The sequence below is a fragment of the Montipora capricornis genome, chromosome 5, assembly GCF_036669925.1.
Source record: "Montipora capricornis isolate CH-2021 chromosome 5, ASM3666992v2, whole genome shotgun sequence".
Taxonomy (NCBI): Eukaryota; Metazoa; Cnidaria; class Anthozoa; order Scleractinia; family Acroporidae; genus Montipora; species Montipora capricornis.
Window position 1 is genome coordinate 7,003,009 of NC_090887.1, and position 18,129 is coordinate 7,021,137.

The window sequence follows — 18,129 nt, forward strand, 5'->3', positions numbered from 1 at the left end:
GCACTGACTACTAAATGATTCACTGACATTTAATGTAAAATTGAGTGAAAACTGACCTGTTTAGCCAAAACTGTTTGTTTTTGACAAGTGAAGTGTATCAAAAAAATAGAAAAATGGCTATTCAATATTTTAATAATGCTCCATCTTTTAGAATATATATGTCCTAGAATACAGGTGCCTGACCAGTGGCCACTGGGAAATACCTCTTGTCTGTTGCAACCCTAGGTGGATCTCAATGGAGTCTTGTTGGAGATGCCTTGCCCCAGCTTGCAAACCTGGGGTGGGTGGGAGGGGCTTGAAGGAAAGGGTGATTATTTCCTAAGTTCTTGAAAAAGCTCCATTTTGTGGGTAATTTAATTTATCATTTCCATCGTAGAAAGTGGGTAAGAATTTACAATAATTTCCTTTGTTACAAATTCCATGGCCCCATCCCAGTCCCTAGTCACCATAATTGCCAAAAACTGTCAATAACAATAACATTTTTGGAAACAAATAATTAAGACCTATAATAAACTTGCATTGATTAAAAACAAAAAAAGAGATCTTACCTATTGGAGACTTTCCAAAACCTCTAGTCTGGTATGTAACGGTAAATGAACTCGTTGTATTGACTTCATACCCCTTTATAAGTTTGATAGCATCTTCCAAGTTCGTAACATATCCCGAATAATCAGAAAAGCTCTCAGAGAACTGTTGACTCCATGAGGGCGTATTTACCGCCATTTCCTTCGAATTTGGCATGTATCTTTGTTTACAGCTTCCGCAGACAGCAAAGATCGCTGTAAAAAGCCCTATTATTCCAACCTCTCCCCTCCCCAATCATCGAGACATGACCTGGCTCCGGTCCTTGTTATTTAAGAAATGATCAAGGCATCATTTAAATAACAATGACTGTAGCGGAAACACGAGAGAAAACTAGTGTTCACACAGTAAAGGTCTGAGATTTTATTTAAAAAGCATTCTTCCTGCCGACTTACCCGTGAAATCATTCGAAACGCTCTTCAGAACATTTTCCAGACTAAATACACTATGTATCCTACAAGTGGAGCACTCTACTCTTTCGCCGCCATTTTGATGAGCTTCAGGGGCATTTTTATGGGAAAGTCCGCATGACACTTCGAGAATCGCGGACTCAACCTGGTCCAGGTCATTGTTATCTAAGGTCTTCCATGCCAGAGTGCTCAAACTAGCGAGCTAGTGAGCATGCGCAATTGCTAGCGGCAATGGTTCCATCCCAAACATCAGCACTGTACTGATGAGGCCCAAAAGGCCGAGACAGTAACTGTCTGCAGTACCCTAATTGCTCTGTCTCCAGCAGGGTTGTCGTGGATTTCCAGTTCTTCATTCTAAATATAATTTGGTATTTCTGGTAGCCTGTGAATCTTCTTCGGATGATCCGATGTAGTCCTGTTCCTGAATGATAGAACGCCGGGGAGCCTCGCGGCTAACAAATCACCTCTCTGATTGCTCTACTTCCAGCAGGGTTGTCGTGATGGTGCAGTGGTTAGCACACCTGACATGTAATCCAGGGAACGCGGGATCGATTCCCACTCACGACATATGTTTTCATTCAAAATGGATCAGTCAGTTTCGTACTGGCTCGTGACTACATCGTTGGATTTCCAGTTCTTCATTCTAAATATATATATAGATATGTATTATGTATATATAATTTTTATTTTTTATTTTTTGCTGTCTTTTTGAAGAGAATTTGAGTTAACTCAGCCCAGCCTTGCCTGGGAAACTGATTCTTGGATTCCTCAAACACTAAACACAGCGTTTCTGAGTGTTCTAGTTTAAAAAATTTCCCGGGGGCGGGAAGGGGGGAATGTCTCCAGAGCCCCCTAGGTAGCTCGCATTCCCGGCGCTCGCAAGGCGATTGATATAGCCTCACAGCCGTACAGCCAGTCTTGCATAATTATTTAGATACTATTTTCATTCGGGATAAGCCTGCTCGGAGTTTTAGAATAAAAAGTGATTAAAGTGATTACTAAACATGCAAGGAATTTTGAGTGCAAATTTTCTAAAACAAAATAAGAAAAGTCACAGACCACTTTCATAAATGGCAACCACTTTTACGAAGTAAATATTCTTTCGAAATTTGCCAATCGTAGCGAGGCTAGAAACACTTATTAGCATTAAAACAAAAGAATATTTTATTTGGCCGCCAGTATGAAAGAGGTCTATATGCTTGATTTTAACCCGGCCTTTCCATAAGCTTTCTTTGTTTTTGTTGTTTTTGTTTGTCTGAAGTCATAATTCTGTACGTGACGTTTTACAGTTGTTGTTTTTTTTCGACGGGGAAGGGCCGGGGGGATGATTTTGGCACTAACATTCACTGTCCATCGACAACGAGCTGCAATCTTTTCCCAGACTGCCCAGTTGATTAATTTCAAGGTCATCTCCACTTTAACCATTAGGCAAACCTTATTCTAGTTATTCTGTTATCCTTATCCGGAATAAATCGAGTTTTCCCATAAAAGTCCGCATAACGACCCAAATGTATTTTTAGTATAAATCTAATCTCTTGATTCATTTTGTCTTGCAAGTTGGTTAAAGGGCAACGTGGTGAAACTTATCCCTGGATTCTTCGAAGGATTTAAAGAGCTACTTTACTTGTAAGTATATTGCTTTCATTTTAATTCTTTATTTTTGTTAGAGTACGGACAAGCTGGCAGAATTCTAGACTTTCTCAAAGCTCGTTTCCGCTGGCAAATAAATAGGTGGCCCGTCTCGCCACTTCGTTCCTTTAGTTTACCAAAGAGGATCGGATAGAATTGTTTTAAAACTTCTTCTATTCTTTTGTTCGCATGGTCACCTTGCCGGGTAGCGTGCTCTCGCGCTCGCTCTCTTTCGCAGTCGACTTCTGGCAAGTCTAGCAGAATTCCCACAATCCGTCCTCTAATCTGATTCCTTCCGAGAGGGGTCGGAATTTTTTTCTCTCGTCTCGTGTCCTTGAAGCCAGGGTGACCGTCCCGTTTCTGGGAAGTCCCAAAAACTCATTTACGAACCTACCCTTCACTTGCTTTAGTTTGACAGCTTAGCCTTAAAAATCTATTTTGGAGACAATTAAAAGCGAAATTGTTTGCAGGGCTTGATGTTTTAAAACCCGGGCGTTTTTAAGATATATACGGGATTGTGACACCCGAAATAGGCCAGGAAAGTTCCGGGACTTTCGAGAAACGTGCCCGACGAAAACATTTAAATCATTAAATTATATGGAAATACCTGGAAGAAAACGTTTTAATTATTCCCAAAGGGTTTGAATTGGGTACAACATTGAGTTAACGTATTTGGTCTAATGTTTATTTTCTCGCAAAACCTGGTTTAAAAATAGACACTTTTCTGACGCTGATGGGGACTTGGCCAATTTGGTCAAATCTTACTCTTTGGCGATGGAACCTTGCTCATGTTTAATTTGATATGTAAGTGAATGGAGTTTGGTTAAATATAGCCAGAGTTATGTATAATGTACATCATGCAGTGTTTTTTTTTGTCCAGACAAGGGATAAATCAGCTTTACTACTTTCTTACAGGGTCCTTCAAAACACTGCACTAACTGAAATATCAACGGAACATTTCAAGGAGCTAGAAAAAATAAGATATGTGTAAGTTTGCCAGCGATGTCAAGATCGGTCATTGAGGCCAACATTTGTGCGTGGGAGAAGTTAATAATTTGATATGTTCTTTGTATTATTTTTTGCAGTGATTTGTCACATAACTTTCTTACCACATTGCCCTCCGACTTTATAAAAACTATAAGGGGAAACAGGATTGGAACTAAAATATACCTGTAAGTTTAAAAATTGAAATCATAGAACCTCTTTAAAAAGGAAATGGGCTTTTATTGCTGGAAGGCTAAAAGCGTCACAGATTTCTTTGCGATGAGATCCGCAGATCCAGGGTTTAAGACCTGATCAGACCACAGCTCGTTGAATTTGATCCAGATAGTCTCTGGTTTAACCTCTCAGATGTACTTGTAAATAGGCAATTGGTTTGTCTCAGGCCAGTTACTGATTCCTAACATTTGTTGTGGTCATTGTGTCGTTTCGCCAACTGTTTCATTGGTCCTGAGGAGCCCCTATGGGGAGTGGTCAACTAAGGGTATACATACAATTACAAAGGCAACAATCCACTGGAATTTGGACCTGTAAACACTATGTATGTATTATGTTCATGAAGCTTTGGCTTGCTAGCAGTATAACACGAACTTATCCCGAAATTTTGGTGATCATCCATTTTCAGTTTGTGTGCCCGAGCTTTGGAAGACACTCCGAAGGGGCTAAAGTACAGCTCACTTCTTTTCACAGGTCAATCATTACAGGTCATTGTCTTACCTATACCGTGCAAGCAACCCAAAACCTTGAAAACCGGGTAATCTTAGGCCTAAACATATAGATTTTAGGCCTAATGAGGCTAGCCGATTAGTAAAGGTTTCAACGTTTGACCTGTGAAAAGTAACCTGTACTTTAGACCCGTCCGAACTGCAGAGACTGCATCTAGTCTTAAGTAAGGACTCAACACATTTCTTTTTTCGTTAAATTATTAATTTTCACGTGATGGTAATTTTTAACTGTAAAGATGTGCAAAAAAAAACCAAATGTATGCCTTGTACAGTCTTCTTGAAGGAAACAAATGGAACTGCACCTGCGGAAGTGGGCTAGATCGCGCAATGGCTGATCGAAAGGGGATATTCTTTAGAGGAGAACCCCTTTGCTGGATCCCTGATAGCCTGAGGAAAACGCCAATTTATAATTTTAAATGTGGTAAGTGCAGGGAAGTATGCTTAATAGGCCAAGTTCTAACGGGGGGTGGGGTGGGGTGGGGTGGGCGGTTTAACCTTGTAGGGGACTTCATGTCCTTTTGTCTTGCCATCACGTGATACTAATATGTAAATAAATAAATAAATATTTTTAAAAATACAACCACCCTTTTGAGTTTAAGGAACATGTTTCGATGTTTCAAACATCATCATCAGCCATAGTGAGTGTAACGTTAAAATATTTGCAAGATAATCCGTATTTCTCCTTGATATTGAATTGATAGAAAGAGGTAGCATTATCAATAATTTTGAAGCAAGAGACATGACAATTATCCTGACAACTTTTAGAAAACCAAGATAATTGAAAATATGAGAATTTCAAGTTATCCCGGAAAAGGGGCTCATTTACACGAGTGTAGAAATGCCTGTTGGTTTCACCAAAGTAGCGAGCACAAGTAAATTTGTACACAACACGTGATTTGAAAGAATCCAGAATAAAATCCTTTGGGTTCAAAATGTTGCACAGTTTATATGGAGAGAAAATTACCCAACCTTTAAATCTTTAAATACAAGTTGCTGATAATAGATGAAATTTTCTTTCTGGTATAAGATGGATAGGTAGTTTATAAAAATCACAGTTACTGTAGATACATCATGTTTAAAAGCGAGTTCTTTTGTTGTAAGATTTCTAAGATAACCTTGAACGGACTTATCAATTAACCAACTGGGAAACATATTATGACGTTTCAAAATAGCTGGTAAGAGTATTCATATCGTTTTGAAAACCCTGGGTTAGGGTAGTGTTGTTAGTTTTATATGCCCTGTCGATTAGAGTTTAAATTAACCCTAATTTGTACTGAAAGGGAGTAAAACTGAAATAATTTGTCAGTAGACCAGTTGTTTTTTTTTTTTTTTCGAAAAACAGAAGTGATACAAGGACATTGATTGTTACTTGATCTCTGCTTTGGCTTAATTTCTGGTCGGTACATTACATACTGTAACACTTTAATCCAGTAATCAACGGCGTATTGATTAGTTACAGTCGGTGTAATTAACATTTATTCCATGAGCCCGCGTTGGATACGAGATGGTAAATTGCCAACGATTACCAATCTCGTATCCAACAATGGCACGCACTGGGAAGTCGACGTGACGAACTCGGTGCACGACGAGACAAACCGGAATAAACGACTCGACGAGTCGAAAGACAAATATAGTCTCGAATCTGACTTCATACGCTTTTGCACAGTTGGCTTGGAATAGGCATGAAATATCAGAGCCTTGTGGGATGAAAAATACTGTTTTCCCTGATATTAAAGGCTCCGACATTGAATTGCATACTAAGGTGTCTATTATATCATCTTCCTCACACAGACTAACGCGAAGCCAAGTGGCATTTGTTCTCTAATCACTCTGCTGTGAAACGAAAACAAAGCATTTTTATATTAATATACATCGATGCAAAAAAGATTTAGGAATAGGCATTTTGTTCATTGATAGCTGGACTATAATAATACACGCAGCGGTGGATAAGAAAGACAGTAGTACTAGTACTATTACACGAGCCCAAACGCCAATATAAAATTCTTACAATTCAGTTCAATGACAGAGATGTTGTAGCCCAAGTAATCTACAGACAAATTTTAACATTATTAAAATAATGTTACGGCTGCAGAATTGACAGATTGAAGTGTAGCGAGCGAGAGATCGTATCGAGTGACCTTAGTTTGCAAGTCATGCCTTAAATGCTAGAAGACGAATAGCAGCACTTTCCAACTGCTAAGCAACGCTTGCATTCCAAAACGCGAGAACATACATCCCAGGGTATCGAAGTTGGTGGCCTAAGTTATCAGTCCGCCGTAAATGAACTCTCTATTGCTAACGCTTTCTTTCTTTCTTGTTTCTTAAACATCGATTCTTTTGAATAAATTTAAGAATTTTTGGGCTTTCACGAGGCGTGGTGGATTTAAACTAAAAGCGAACGTAGACAGATCAGGTTATTCAGAGAGTGATTTAAAACTGAAGTATCCTCAAATCTTAACGTGATCCCCCTGTAAAGCAAATTTTGTTCGCAGGAAAATTGCTTTTGCAAGACGAGTCTTGATCAGAAAAACTCCCCCGTCCCCCCCCCCCCCCCCGTTTCTGAAAACCAAACATGGGCCTCAAGAAGACAAAATTCTTCGTTTCAGTTTCTGTTTATCACTTTCACTTGCAGACATAGATGAGTGCATGGAAGAAAATGATTGTGACGATATGGCGGTGTGCTCTAACAGAGTTGGGGGATATAACTGCGAATGCGCAACAAAGGGATTTAAAGGTTCAGGGAAAGAATGCACAGGTAATGCAGAAAGAGACTGCTTCGCACCTTCAATTTCAATGGTCTCATTCCAGCAAAAAAAAAAAAAGTTTAGCAACGCTTTGCGCAATCATTTACCATATAAGGTGAAACTGAGGTATATAAGCTGATAAACGAGATTGAGTGAACCAATTAGAGCACGAGAAATGCACTAACCGAGGTTGAAAATTTAATGATATATTTTATTAAACTGATTGCCCAGAAATATTTAGAGAAAGCCGGGGTGCTTTACAGCTGTGTCATAAACAAGTTGCAAGATCAACATTTTGGTAATGGACGTAATGCAATGGCGATGACCGAAAGGAGTAGTATAACGAAATTGCATTGTGCCGTCTTTTCAGAGCCATGTTTGTTAGTCTAGCTGTGGTTGGCTGCGAGACGGGCTCGAGATCCTCGCATGAAGTGGAGGGGAGTGGTCAGACACACCAAGATGGCGCCCAAACCCTGAAATCTTACAGCATCTAAAATAGTATGCGTTCCACCAACATTGAACGCAAAAATATTCAAGTGTTGCAAAATCAGAAACGTTTTCTTAGTTGTTCTTGAAGTCAGGTGTAAATGCGGTTGGGATAATTGAAAAGGAAAACTTCAAAAGCACCTTCCAAAAAAAGAGAAGGAAACGAGAGCACATAATAATTATATCGTGGGACTAGTTAATCTAGTGCTTGTGAGGTATGGTGGTTCCTTTTTTTTTGTTGTTTTTTTATTCATCAGACATCAATGAGTGTGAAGGCGAAAATTTATGCGCCTCAGTCGGTGGAAAGTGTATCAACGAACAAGGAAATTACCGTTGCGAATGTGGAGTAGGATTCAAAGGGGATGGAATAACTTGCGAGGGTAAGTGATTAACGTGAGGCATAATGGCAAATGAAAATATGCCATATGGTTGGTGTTGTGGCCTCCACTAGGGAAAATCGATACTCAAGAAATATGGCTTATTTCGACTTTCTTCGACGAAGTTACTCACATCACCAAGATCAAGAAAACGGCTTCTACCTTGAAAGTTCATCGTTCAAATTAACAACAATCCTGTTCCACAAATTAAATGAAATCTACAAGTTTTATTGTTTGCCCTCTACAATTTTGTGATATCTTCATTACAGACTTGAGTGCCTTCTGCCTTTTGCCTTTGTAACCTCCCGTTTGTAGAACTTTCCCATGAGGTTTATTTGGCAAGAAAATCTAGACGTGTAGTGACGTTATGTGGTCACAAAGCAGTGACCTTGTACGGTGTCAAAAACGTACCGTAAATGTAAAATATTGGATAACACCTCATAGACATGTTCTATATCCAATTATCGTTTTTTTCATAATTGAGCAGAAACAAGCTTAGTTCATTAAGATTAACGTCTCAATAAGTTTCAATATGTAAAGTATTGCAATTTATGGGTTTAGGCATTAATATGCACCTTTTTAACAATGATGACAACGAGAACGGCAATGGCAATGGCAATGGCAATGGCAATGGCAATGGCAATGGCAATGGCAATGGCAATGGCAACGGCAATGCGAATGTCAATGGCAATGACATGCGTTGCCGGAATTTTGTGAGTATGGCGGGCGCGTTTCTCTTGTTACATTCAAAATGGCACCGAGATAGTATGAGAAAATGTCCAAGAGTGGGATATCAACCTGCAAGGGCTGAATGGTCCATGGCTAGAAGAAGCAATACTCGAATTTAAGCTTACCTTTTCCCGAGGAATACGAGAAAACTCATAATTCAGACTCCAATCTCCGCACAGACTCTTAAAAGCTGCTTCGACCAGCTCTTAAAATTCCTTTATCCTGTGTGGACAACCTTGTGTAGATTCTCAAGTGCGTAGTTCGACATGCCTTCTGCAGAAGTTAAGTCAACTAAAACCGTCGTATAAGGCGCTGTTACACTGTGAAATATTTCGTGTAACTTGTCTCGCAACGTTAGGGGGACATCGTGGCGGGGCAAGTTGATTGAAACATTTCACAGTGCCACATACCCTGCAAGAGCGCCGTTGCCGTGTATGTTACATTGTGAAATGTTGCCCCGCCACAGTGTCGCCAAAAGATCGCGAGGACCAAACCAAAATTATTAGCAAATTGAGTGTGGCAAAAACCATTCACTGCGATTTCTGGCAGCCCCATGTAGGAATTTGGATTGAAACGCCGAAAAAATTGCGACTGCCCAAGAAAGAGATATATATATTTCGGCAATAGTACCCATAATTTCGCAACAGTGGTGTGCCCGAAACTATTTGTCCATTTACCGGGTTTCTAGCCGCAGATCCAATCTGCGTTTTGACCTAGGCAAAACCACGTCAACTGTAACAGAAAGCCTCTCCATATACCTATTATTATTACCTCGGTTTCAAGTTACAGACGCGGTGAGATTTTGATGGACTTTTGTTTGCTTTGGTCTCAGCTCTCTTTATTTGCACAGTGGTTAGTTGAAAGTACGTGAAATTTATAAAATTGCGCGTACAGGAATCGATTTTGGAGTCAACAAAAATATCGAATTATGTGATAATATTGACATCTTTTCACAATTTTAGTTTTCAGTTATTCTTGCATGCGCTCTTGGTCTAAGCGGTCGCTTTGAAAAATATAACTTTGTGGTGATTGAGCGCATTAATAAAACCAGAGGTATCATTTATTGGTTGAGTTGCACGATAGAGTTCCAGAAAATGGAACTGTAGCTGTGATTGGCTCCAACTGAGAAAGGAATGTGGTTCGATTTCTTTGGGGCAGCGTTGCGTGAGACCGCGTTTTTGTGACGGAGACAAAGACTTGAACTCTACATAGTTCCAGACTTCAAGAGCCCAAGATGCCATTTTTATATACCTCGTATTTAGGAAGGAAGAACACGAAAGACACAAGCCCTAGTGACTGCACGAAAAACATAAATTGTAACAAATAGAGAGAACACAAGGGAACTCGAAATTTCCAAGAGCAGCCATTTTATTTAATTTCACAACTACTCTAAACCACGATACTTCAATTGGAGTCAAAATTAGTGGTGATCGTTCTCGGATGTCATGGACGGCAAATTTTATGATCTTTTCATTTGCACTTTTACAAGCAAAAGAAAGTGACAACAGTTAATGACCCTGAAAAATATGACAATGAAAACCTCATTGAAGTTCAACGTTTTTCTTTTCAAGAGGTGAACATGAGCTCACAGACAAGCAAAGTATATATATATATCTATTAATGGAAAAGAAATCAAAGTAAAGTTTTTCTTCATGAGCTCTGCAACTGCGGATTATTCCTGTTTGTGGGATAAAATTTACAAGGAACGCAGATGGGATACTAATAAACCATCCGACCATTACGACAAAGAAGCCTTAAAAAGGGAACTACAAGAAAACATAGGACTCTGTCACTGTAGCAAAGACAACTATGGATGCATTAATTAGCCACTTTTAAATATGCCACTCACCAATGTTGTAGTATCTGTTGGGCTGCCTGTGGCTGCCCGAAAAAGTATTACGGGATAGGTTTTATACAAAAAATATGAGAGTGGCGAAAAGACAACAAAAATGAAAGAGTGTTACAAATGTAATTGCTGATTAACTGCATTTGCTGTTGTGAATAACAGACAAACGTCTACAAAATAATATGGACGAGGTGCTAGAAAGGGATGCAACAGTCATGCAACAGAAGACTTAAACAAGCCCAGAGGGAGACTGATGACAGACTGGTGAAAAACATCAATAAGTTGGCATATCGTTCTGAGATTGGAGCAAAAAGTGTGCAGAAGGCTCAGACAGCAATATTAAAAAGAATTTATAAGCTTACTTGGATCTCAGAAACAGAAACTTCTCAAAGCCGGAATGTGCCCACGATTCAATGAATTTCTGTATCATGGCACATGCCACTTGCGGGCTTTTCTCCGCCCTGGGAACGAGGTTGAATTGACACTGGACAGAGTTGAAGAAGTTTGCAACCTTGCTAACGATTCAAATGGAGAGTCCTTCAAAAATGCTTTTCCCAAATCACAAGCACTTCATGGATAAATTTGTTTTGCTCACTGCATGGAAAGCGACCAGGATACGAGAGGACACAAGTCAAGTCACTTCTTTCATGCATATCATTCCAAGTAATTACTTCATGCCCTTCTCTGTCATTAGAAAATACCAGCGCCCTTGATTTGTACCCCAGCTGTTTGTAATTATCATTATTCTACCAAATTATCCATAGGCTTATATTAATGTACTGTTCATACTGTACAGTAACAATAAAAAGCGCCAGTAAATAAAGCAGAGGTAAGTCGATGACACTATCGTTACGCAACTGGAACCTTTAATAAGTCTGAGCGATCACAGAAAGAGTTGATACACACAAGAACACGAGGGCCGAAGTCTCTATTTTCGAATTCCCCATAATAAACTTTGTTTGCCCCCAAATTTTGCATAAACCATTGTTTTCAAATGCTCTTGGGAATATGCAGTGTCCCCAAGAGCATTTGAAAACAATAGTTTATGCAAAATTTGGGGAGCAAACAAAGTGTATTATGGGGAATTCGAAAATAGAGAATGAGTGAGTCGCTACTGCCCCTGTCTATAACTAATGTACTGCTGACCGGTACTGGCAAAGGTGAATTTTTCCTTTCCCATGAAATAGATATTTAGAGACATCATGTCGAAATTCCAGTGGCAAGGATAGTAATGGCCCTGTGTGCCGATGAGTATCCACCAAGGACACCCTTAAATGGTCCACATAGCTCTGAACAATGTCCAGTGGTGGCTTTGGAGACTCGTTAGACCTTCAAAAAAATTATAATCCTCAGTTTTTCATGGAACCAGCTCCATTGATTTGTATCCCTTAGGAGTAAATGTTCAACTAGAAGTCTCCAGGTGTTTATAATTATCATTATTCTATGAATATTCATAAGCTTATTAATATACTGTTCATACTGTATGTAGTAACAATAAAAAGGTTATCAAATTAAATAAAAAAATTGGGTACGTGTTCTTCAGGCTCCCAAGTATTCTCAAACGAGGCGAAACCTCGAAGACTAGTCCTCTAGTAGCGTAGCCAATCAAAATGCAGGATTTGCTTTAGTCCACTAGTTGGGTGATACTAATAGTCATGAGAATAATAATAATAACACGTAACACTGGAAGACAAAGAGAAAAAGATACGGTAATCATGTTTTGTGATATTGCATTCAAGCTTGCATTTGAAATGACAAGAGAACGGCGAAAAGAGTCGAAAGTCCAAGTCGCACAGATAATCCTTGGATTTCTAGGCAGCGGAGTTGAGAATGTGCTGACCTCATAAGAAGAAACTATACCTGAGAAAGTATACGTGACGAAGGAATACTTATTGTCAATTTCAGACGCATCAAAATAGTCATTTTAACTAGCACTTCCGATTCATGTTTCATTTCGTGTAGGGAGCACCGATATTTAAGTAAAGTCTTAGCCTGAAGTGTCAGACTAAGCTTGGGATTTTATTATAACCGTTGACAACCACGAAATTGAGAAATGTCTCAAATCGCATTGGATCTGGAAAATAACCACACGGGAAGGAAGCTATCCACGATCGATAGCAATAAGGTTAGGCTTTTCAATTGAGACTTTTTTCATATAATTATCTTCTTAACCTTTTTATCTGGATTCTCATACAAATCCTTATATTTTTGTCGGTCATGCTCACACTGAGCTTGGGGTGCCTGTGGTTTGGGCGAGAAGACGGCTGACACTTCAGACTAGTAAATTCTCTTTAAAAAATCCTTGTACTTTGGCCATTTCAACTTAATCAAAAACATAAAACAAACAGCGGCTACAAAGAGAATAAGATAAAAATAGTAAGATAAATAGATAGCTTTCACTGCTTCAGTTTTCACTGCTATCTATTTATCGTACTATTTTTATCTTATTCTCTTTAGTTACCAGTATTCTTAATTTTATATATATCATATTTGAATTTGTTCAACAATCACTTCTGAAGATGTATGTTGTAGCATATGAAACGTCAAGTCCAAAGTAAAATGTGTTTTATCATTATGTTTGACTAGCAGCTGCTTGTTTTATGTTTTTGATTAAATTCTTTTAGTCGTCATTGTTGTTGTTATTGTTGTTGATGCTGAAGACAGTGAATTTAAACCACATTTCGTGTATTTTTAAAGTAATAGAAAGCCCGATTTTAGCTCTTCCATACTTGTCAAAACCGTCGTACAAAAGAAAACAAGGGCGAATGTCCTGTTATCAGTGTAACGATGTGTAACGATATGATGATTGCGTGACATTGAAAGAACGTTCTAGATTGCCGACTACTGGTAGGAATCAGTAGTTATTTATGTCTTAACATTTGTAATATTTATATAACATTAATCACTAGAGAATAGCGTAGTGCAACCTATATAAGAGAGTTGTGTGAGTTGCGTATATCCACATTTTTAAGCTTTTAGTGGCTTTGTTAAGTGAGTGAGATAGCCATCCTGTAGAGATTGTAATACAGACTACATTTCGTGACGTAAATTAAACTAGTAAGCTGAGTTAGCACTTATTATGGAGCTTTAGCACACGCGTTTTTGAGACGCGGACGGCAACCGGAAGAGAACATTTCGCGTGCTAGGGCAGTGATGTCTCCCAAATTTTTATACTAATCATCTCTAATGGGAAGAAGATACTTAGCAATGTAAGTGTATTTGTGTGAAGACAACTTAAAGGGGAAAACAGCTCACTTCCAGTTGCTGTCCGCGTCTAAAAAACGCGCGTGCTTAAGCTCATTATTGTCTTCTTTGATAAATACCATTTAACGGCTGTCCTGCTGACGGATCAACGAGTATCTCCTTGAACGTAAGAAGAACGTTACTATCAGGTGGCACGAAAAGGTCCGCCATTTTGAAAACAGAGCAGGGTTGGCGCGAGTGACTGAGATAGTGCCGTGCCCTCCCTCTCCCTTCTCTATTTTCGAATTCGCCATAATACAATTTGTTTGCCCCCCCCCCCCCCAAAAAAAAAAAAAAATTGCATAAACTATTGTTTTCAAATGCTCTTGGGGACAATGCATATTCCCAAGAGCATTTGAAAAAAACGGTTTATGCAAAATTTGGGGGGCAAACAAAGTGTATTATGGGGAATTCGAAAATAGAGACTTGCTACAAGTGTACGTTGATCAATCCTCTCCCCTGGGACATTTTCGCACTCTCCCATCACTTTTACTATCCAAGATCATGGCTGCATTTATCCCCCATCAATACGCCAGGCTGAGGCCGTTTATCTAATCTTCACATCCAACTTGTCACAGTATAAGTACTATGAGCGCCATTTTTAAACCGGAGAAGACGAATATGAGAGCCACTAGAGGTCTGAGACGACTTGTTGTGTTCACCTTGTAGACGTGGATGAATGCGAGACTCATGACTGTGGAATGGAGGGTGAGTGCATCAACACCGTGGGAAGTTTCAGATGCGACTGTGATTCAGGATTTGAGAAAAATGACAGACATGTCTGCGTTGGTATGTCGTATATATTTCTACTTTTACGTTTATTAATCGACAACGTTTGCACGTCAAGTCAAATTTTTAATCACGATATTACTCATTCTTAAAATGTTAATTTTAATTTATATATCTGAGCAAATGGTAAACTACACTTTTTTCAACGCGGCAACACATTACTGTTTGCGGGGGTCACGTGATGGACTGACATTATATGCTTAACAAAATTAATCCATCGCGATTTTCTGTTGAGTATATAACAAACAGTTTAAAGTAATACTTGGTTGAACGTAGATATGGAATTTTTCTTCTCATGTTCAACTCGATGACTCACTCCTTCGCTACGCTCACTCGTGAGTTACTATGGCGGTATCACTTGAAGAGAAATTTCGTATAGATCTATACGCGCCCATGTTTTTAATATATTCGCTATATATCAAGCCAATATTTCGAAATGCACTACCTTTCTTCATTAGGATTTTACGAGCATTGAATGACTAACGGTTTACAGTGAGGTTGCAATATGAAGCAATGTTTAAAAAACGAGCAGCAGTGTTTTATCGGGTTTAAAAATACCAGGCGTAGCCGAGTGTCTTTAGACCAAGCATGTCCCTCGGGAGTCCGAACTAAAGGTTCAAAATGTGAGGGGAAGGTATTAGCATTCAAGACAAACAAGCCGGGCGTCATTAGTATTCTATATATAATGAATGGTAATGAGGAGTGTTTCATCGGGTTTAAAGCTCGTGCACGTGACATTTTATCGATGTTTTGATAGACTGTTAGGCTCATGAATTATTAATTAGTTTTCCCTCTTTTTTCATCCTTTACAACCAATTCTACAATTACAGAATTCCAAGGCCCAGGCAACTAAAGGTCTTTCTTCGTAGTCTCATTGCGCTTTTGATAAACAATTTGAAAAGGTCTAAAGCCAAAGTTCTTCTCGTTTTGTACAGATATCGACGAATGTGGTACCAAAAATAACACTTGTGACACCATTGAACACAGTTCTTGCTTCAACTTAAGGAAACTTCTGCCCAAAGACCCCGGATATGAGTGCGTGTGTGATTCACGCTACAGAAAAGTCGGTCAAGTATGTGTACGGAGAGGTAAGTCAGTTACCAAAAAGTGGACGCAGTCGAGAAACATATAAATAAGCGGTAATTAACAGAGGAAACAGCTATTAGTCAAAGAAAGCATTTATTCAAAACTTTATTTTCGCTCTGGCTGAAGTGGTTGTCATTTGTTCCAACAACAACCCTTTCAATGTGTACAATGGGGAAAATCTCGTTTCCAGGATCCTTTCGGCTTTCAACATGGCCTTTTGAAAGCTGAGAAGATCCTAATGACGAGGTTTGCAGCGTCACCACTAAACTGTAATCCAAGATCTGAATTCTTAGGAACGGCGTTAAGACGTTGAAAACAATTTTGAAACTCATCGAGCTCAGAAATTTCCCAACTTTAATTTTTGCTGTGTTATTGCTCTTCAGAACACGGCAGAGAAATGTTCTTAAATACGTGCTGCCCGATTGCTTTACCACGTTTCTTCAAAATCGCACATGAAAATGTATTCCAATACTGGGCCAAGTAGAGCCCATTGCGACGCCATCAATCTGGTCACAGTATTCACCATCAAAAACGAAATGACTCTTCTTTGTTGCAATTAAGAGTACATACTTCAGGACCGAGCGCTGTAAATAATCTAGGTGGATTGGCGAGGGCATACTGCTTGTCAAACATTTTCTTGTGTGATTTTGAAGGAAAATGGTTGATGCAGAACAGCCATCAGCCAACTATCTTTACTCGTTCCAATCCTACGGAAGATGATCCGTCAGTTTATTAGGGCTAACATTTTTTGCATTTTTTGAAATTATTCCGTGTCATCCTGGTTCCTTATTACAAAAAGAGACCCTAAGAGGGAGACCCTGGGTTCAAGCCAGGCCGGGCCACATAAGAATGCAAGTAATCTAATTGGCTGTACACCCGATTTTGGTATCCAACAAGAAGTTAAGTCATTGGCGTCATTGCAAGTCCCAGGAAAACTTGCAGACATTGCTTATGCATGACTCAGAAATTCTCGGAAAAAAACCCGAATCCTTCCGAAGGCAGTCGATCCCCGCCTCGTCAAGACAGCGTTAAGGACGTAACTTTCGGTGAGTTCGTCGAGCCGTTGTCCGCATTGCTCCTAAATATTACGGTACATAGGATAATCGCTGTCTGTATGTTTCACTGATTGCAGGTAGCTCCCTGGAGTTAGTAAAGTACGTGGGGGCGATCGTAGGTGGCTTCTTTGTGGGGCTCATATTTATCATCGTCGGCTCTGTATGGTTACGAAAACGGTTGCTAAGGTAAGGGGAACCAGGAGCTACAGCTTGATTTTTCGTGTGTATTCACACAGCGATGGAAGTAAGTTATTTTACAACAGCTCCCTTACTGAAATTGCCTTTGTATGCAATAGAGGCAAGAAGACAGCCCCTTTTTGATTAACAAGTTGAAAGTTGAAAGTTGAGTGACCTGACCTTTGGATGAAAGTGAGGCGGCAGGTGATATAAACCTCAAGCCTCAGTACCCGTTCCATTTACTAGCGAAGCCACTAAGGACAGAAAAATAAAAGTAAAGCAAACCGGTGGGCTCGTTTAAGACTTTTGGAAAATAAATCTCCATTGCAGGCAGTTGGAAGCTCAACAGCTGTTTGAGGACACAATGCTTATGGCTCCAGTAGTTGCTATGCCTCCTCCAATGGGTTTTTCGAGTCTTAATATGCCTCAAGCTACCTTAACGAAACGAGGAAAGACCAAAGAGTGGGAAGATGATGATGATGACGAGGGATAGTCGGAGATAATTGTACTATTTTCAACCTTAGTTTCGTGCGCCGATCGGAAGATGCATTCTGCTGTCATTAAAAAATATAAAGACAAAAGTGCGTAGCGTTGTCTCTTGGATTAACGTCGTTAATTAATAACCCTTTCATGCTGCTCGGGGAGGGGGTGGGGAATTGACGAGTAAAATCGTTCTGCGTTGGACATCAAAATCAAGATCAAGACCAACTTTATTTAATCACGCTGGACTCTTCAACAATGTAAAGAGGAACAATACTGAGCTGGTTTCCAATAGGGGCGTGGCCTAAATATAAGAAATATACTTCATGTAGTAACAATCACGACTAAACCTATTCGTGGATTAAAATTGCTGGTTTTCACTCACGTGATCAACAGCCATGTTTTTCAACGAAAACAAAAGGAGGCGATTGCATAATAATAGAGTTAAATTCCCGGAGGATTTGGTCGGGGCACCAACATGGCCGCCTTTTCTTTGTTTAGGGGCACCAACATGGCGGTCGTGACGTCATGTGAAAACCGAGAATATAACCCTAAGAATTATAAATAGATTACCGTGACTAAAACTATTCATGCATTAAATATAACCCTAAGAAATAAGAATAGATTACCATGACTAAGACTAATTCATGCAATTAAATATAACACCAAGAAATAGAAACAGAGATAGTTATCGTATGACGTTTGGTCCATAGGTTCGAATAAGCTTATCAAACGTAGCTAAAGTTTCACAATTACGTATTTCATTGGGTAA

At 39.4% G+C, this 18,129-nt stretch overlaps 1 protein-coding gene across 1 annotated transcript; it reads left to right on the forward strand.

Annotated features, from left to right (window-relative positions):
- The first annotated feature begins 4,672 nt into the window (after positions 1-4,672).
- On the forward strand, positions 4,673-17,732 carry LOC138050173 (fibulin-5-like). Its single transcript, XM_068896632.1, has 7 exons — positions 4,673-4,766; positions 6,978-7,100; positions 7,833-7,955; positions 14,440-14,559; positions 15,495-15,647; positions 16,778-16,886; positions 17,208-17,732. The coding sequence occupies exons 1-7, from the start codon at positions 4,673-4,675 to the stop codon at positions 17,368-17,370; spliced, it is 885 nt and encodes a 294-aa protein (XP_068752733.1). The 3' UTR covers positions 17,371-17,732.
- The last annotated feature ends 397 nt before the right edge of the window (positions 17,733-18,129 follow it).

Excerpts from the sequence above, each read along its gene's own strand:
- LOC138050173 (XM_068896632.1), top strand. The coding sequence starts at position 4,673 with ATGGCTGATCGAAAGGGGATATTCTTTAGAGGAGAACCCCTTTGCTGG. Across the intron at positions 14,560-15,494 it reads TGACAGACATGTCTGCGTTG|ATATCGACGAATGTGGTACC; the intron begins GTATGTCGTATA and ends CGTTTTGTACAG. Across the intron at positions 16,887-17,207 it reads TTACGAAAACGGTTGCTAAG|GCAGTTGGAAGCTCAACAGC; the intron begins GTAAGGGGAACC and ends TCTCCATTGCAG.